Genomic DNA, 4,775 nt, shown 5'->3' on the forward strand with positions numbered 1-4,775 from the left:
GCCCATCTCATTTACATATAAATAATTTTACAAAAACAATTCAAATAAGATTTACCCATTTTATTTATGTTATTACAGGCACCAGGCATTTAAACAAAAAAAACAAACAAAAAAAAAACAACATTTTTTCTTAATTAATGAAAAAATAAAAATAAATGACCTGTTCAGTATAGTCTCACATTTCTCATGTTTAAGTGCATTTTTTAATACAGTTAACTTAAAAGTGGCCTGATTATCTTTCAGCTATAAAGAAACAAAAATAGATATTGATCTTACATCACATGGCTATCAATGCCGTGTTTCTTCTTCAGGTGAACGGCCAAATTTGTTGTTTCCCCGAGTATTTTAACTCACACTGGCACCTGTTACATACAGCATGAGTTCTGTCTGTTGCGCCGTCCTTCTGCTGGAATTAAAAATATTTCCATAGTGTTAATTTAAATCCAGCAGGAGAGTGAATTTCATTTTCTGCCTCGTCTGCCATGTTGCTGAGGCGGCTGCAGAGCGCGGCCGCGCACGGAAATGGTGACACAGACGTGCCTTGGGAATTTCAAAATAATAAGCGTATTTTAAAGATGACGATATGAATAGATGTTTTAGTTTTGCTACGATATAACTGAATCATTAAATTGATATATCGATTTAAATCGATTTATTGTTACACTCCCTAGTGTTTTGTGCACCAAATACTGATTTTCAGAACTTAACGTTTATTTAAACTGAACCCAAACCTTAGAGTATTGCACAAATACACAGAAAATTATTTTAGCTGAATGTATCAGTGATCATAAGTGCATTTTGTGTAGCATACATTAGTTTTATCCCATCAACACTCAAATTTAATGTAAAACATATTTGACGGTAAAACTTAGAATTCCTTAAGGTTTGGTACCACAAGTCCCCATTGGGGATATTTTTGCTCCTACATGAGGGGTTTGTTTGAAATGAAATAAATATGTATCCGATTACAGCTGCTCTCTGTGAGGTTGGTGGAACTCAAGTGCTTTGCCTACTTGCTTCCAGACCTCCTGATTGATTTGTCTGTTGCCAAGACAACAAATTAAATAGAAAAATAATTTAATTAAATTGTTAAATTCTCAAATGTTTACAGAAAGCGAACATTGAACGCAAGCGAAACATTTGCTTTGAGCAGGACTAATTGTTGAGTTTTATTTAACTGAAACGGTAATATATGCTCGGGCAATATGTACCTGTTAACTCTCTCGCCTCTTCTGCACTCAAAGACAACGCACGTCTCATTTCATCGTCTGATTCATCTGTCGAAGAATACAAAAAGTATGAGCAAAGACATTAATAAAAAAAACTGATTTTGAGAGATAAATTATTTCCAGAAGATCATCAAGAAAACAACTTGTTGTGTTGCAGGCCTTGAACCTAGGCCTGTCGCGATAAACAATAAATCAATTAATCACATGATAAATGAAAATCGTCAACCTCATTTTCATTTATTGGCTTCATCGTTTCTTCGTGTTTCTCCCTTTCTACTGAAGACACTGGATAACAAAAAACTCAACCCCAGTGTTCTTCACTTCACTTCCCTTTCTCTTTAAAATCTGTTTTAACGGTCCAAAACCACGTTTTTGTATCGTTAAAAGCAGCTAGGCTATGAGCTAAGTTAACAGGCCGACCTCGGGGGGAAAAAACGCCATCTTGTCGAAGCTCCAAAATCCAGTTGAAACTAGTGATGTGTCCTTCTGTCGAGGCTTCGAAGCGTGTGTCGAGTAATCCAGGAGGATTTATGTGGAGCGTGTATCGAGGCGTGTATTGATGACGCATGTAGTGGCGTTTGAGGCCTCGCTAGCGGGCCGTACCACGTTATCGATTCAGGAACTGGCTCATTTGTATGCGCAAGATTCAAAATATAAGGGGCAGACAGAAAAATCCATCATCATCATAAAGACAGATTAAGAGCAGTTGCATATCAAATTTAGACTTTCAGGTCCTCACAAACATGATTTAATTTTTTCCTTTTATTCAACTTAAAGCTTCACAAACCAGCTATGTTATTAAAACCATCTACCAGTTTTGCATTTATAGTCCACGTGATGGCGCAGTATAGCAAATGAAGCACCATGGCGCGTCGGATCGAGTCTAGGTATTTGATAGAAAGCCTCAGTGCTTCATGAAGCTTCATCTCGCCATCACTAGTTGAAACCCGTTCCTTCGTGTAAAAAGTTTTTCTTTGCAAAAACTTGCTGAGAACTTGTTTAATATATTTTTTATTAAAGGCTTTGTGTGAAAAATGCTATGCTAAAAAGCTCAAACCACACCGAGTGTCCGCCATTTTAAGAACCGAAGAGACAGCCCATGTCTGGTCAAGGGGCCTCCCTCTCATTTTCCTTAGAGACACGCTGCTCAATCCCTTAGTATCTATCCTTTGGTTTAGTCTTATACTGCCATCAAGTGGTCGAAAAAAGGTACTACACACAAAACAAATTAAACATTTCGTCTTAAATTTGAAAATGACTAATTATTGTCAAATTTCAAACAATGTTATCGTTTATCACAATAATTTCTGTGACAATCAATCACCCAGAAAAATGTATTGTTGTGAGAGGCCAAATTGTGATTAATCTAAAGATTAAGTATTGAGTCATTATTAAAGCTGCAAACAGGTTCTACGATGTTAGCTTGTTTACCTCCACATGCTTCTTTCTCACTGTTGTCTGGATAGTCCTTCAAAAACTTCACCAGTTTTTCATCTTCAATCTCTGTACATAATAAATAGATAATCAAATCCTATACACACACAGACAATAGAGGCTTTAATTTGAACTGATTTACCTTCATGAGCTGGTTTGATCTCCAAAGCATTGATTATCTTCACAGTGGATGGTTCGGTGCTCGAGTCTTTCCTGCTGATCCTGGAGCTCACACAGGGTTCCAGTACACAGTGCTGGGAGTGATAATGTTTATGGAAACTTGGCACACCTGTAAAACTCTCTGGACACTCGTTGCATTCTACCTCGAAGGTCTTGTCCAGGTTCAAGGCTGCATGCTTTGTGTGGATGTGAGTCTTCATCTGTGCATAGGACTGCACAGACACACAGCAAGGAGCGCACACGTACTGACATCTCCCCTCAGCAGACAGATTCCTCATGCAGCGAGTGTATGTCGCTTTCATTTCATCCTTGCTTTCTTCTGAACCCATGCATGAGCAGGTCAGCTGAGCGGTTCCTTCAGCAGCAGAGGTCTGAACAACTTCCGCATCATTCATACAGCAGTAATCCTTACTGTGAAGACTCCTGTAATGCTCCATGAACTCACCTTCAGATTCAAACTGCATGCTGTCGCAGAGACCGCAGAAATAGGAACTCTTTATCTCTCCGCCATGCTCGTTCATGCAGTGTCTCCGAACAGTGGACTCTTTGAAGAACTTTTGCGGACAGTGTCCACAGACAAATCTCTGAAAGTTATGGCTGTTCACGTCACTGCAGTGCTTGCGTACTTCTGCCTCAGAGTCAAAAATGTCCTCGCACATCCTACACATCCACGTATGGTCCACGTTTGAGGATGATGTCCCCATCGTGTTCCGCTGGGCTTTGGACACAGAAACCAGGTCGACTTTGTTGCTAGTGGAAGGTTTAGCATCAAGAGCAGACATGAGATCAGAGGGAACTTCCTTCTCAGTGACGTAGGTGTGTCCTCTGTGGACCTCTGACACGTGTGACATGATATCTTCATACCGGGGCATTTCCACACGGCACTTTCGGCAGAAAAACAGGAAGCTGGAGAGATGTGCTCCCCCATGGATGCGACTCATGTGCAGGCGGGTGATTGAAGACTCACCCATGTGCTTGCCACAGACACCACACTGATAGAAAATCTGGTTCGCAGCCAGAAGATGGTTCGTGGCTGGAGCCTCTTCTGAAAACTGGAGGCCACACTCGCAAAACCAAACAAACGAGTTCTTGCTGCTGCTGGCATTCACGCATGGACTTAGCTTTTGTCGTTTAGCTGAAGATCTACCACTTTCACTCCTCTTATTGTTCATTTGAAAAGGTGTCTTAAGGCCATATGACATCCTTTTCCCCTGTGCCTCTTTAGTACGCCGCTGAATTTCAGTAAACCTACAGTACAGAAGAAGGGCTTTAGCCATTGATTGAGTGACCTCAACGTCATGCTGCAAAGATTCTTTGTGTCTCTCAATTTCAGCGTGGCAGAGGAAGATTTCAGAGCAGAGACAACACTGTCCACACACGCAAAGCTGTTTCATAAATTCCACTATTGTTTTGTCAGCCTTGACCACAGCACAGCCGTGTCTGCACTGCACGCTAAAACAAACACGAATAAGAAAAAACATTGAAGATCAGTTACACAACTCATGCATGCATTTTTTAATTATATGAGCAAATCTTAGTATAAACTTACTTAAAATGAGCTTGAGCTGCTTGATGTGAGATGAGCACCTTGTGGCACAAAGAGCACCGGACAGTGAACGCTACATCCTTGCACAAAGCGATGAGGTGGTTCTTAACAAGTTGTGGGACAGGAACTGGCTGCGCTGCTCTTTTGCTCTCTTTAACTAGAACAATAAATAAATGAAATAATTAAATAGTTTAAACAAAATTATTTTTGCAGCACCTCTTTTGTTATCCTGTAATTTTTACAAAAATGTACAAAATGAATAGAAAACTGAGCACACACATTTATCAATAAGTAAATGGGCTGTACTTATACAGTGCCTTTCTATCTTATCAAGATACTGAAAGTGCTTTAACTAGAACCTGTGCCCTCATTTACCCATTCATACA

The 4,775-nt window shown here is 40.0% G+C and overlaps 1 protein-coding gene across 1 annotated transcript; it reads right to left on the reverse strand.

Annotated features, from left to right (window-relative positions):
- Positions 1-1,211: 1,211 nt before the first annotated feature.
- Positions 1,212-4,546, reverse strand: LOC119429621 (E3 SUMO-protein ligase ZNF451; the record flags this gene model as incomplete). The annotated part of the gene is given in 4 exon segments (XM_037697218.1): positions 1,212-1,277; positions 2,661-2,732; positions 2,806-4,295; positions 4,393-4,546. Coding segments are annotated over 4 exon segments (1,782 nt in total), but the record flags the coding sequence as incomplete, so codon positions are not given.
- Between the last annotated feature and the right edge of the window lie 229 nt (positions 4,547-4,775).

This window comes from Nematolebias whitei, unplaced genomic scaffold (genome assembly GCF_014905685.2).
Source record: "Nematolebias whitei isolate Nwh7 unplaced genomic scaffold, NemWhi1 Nwh_scaf_3905, whole genome shotgun sequence".
In the NCBI taxonomy this organism is placed as follows: Eukaryota; Metazoa; Chordata; class Actinopteri; order Cyprinodontiformes; family Rivulidae; genus Nematolebias; species Nematolebias whitei.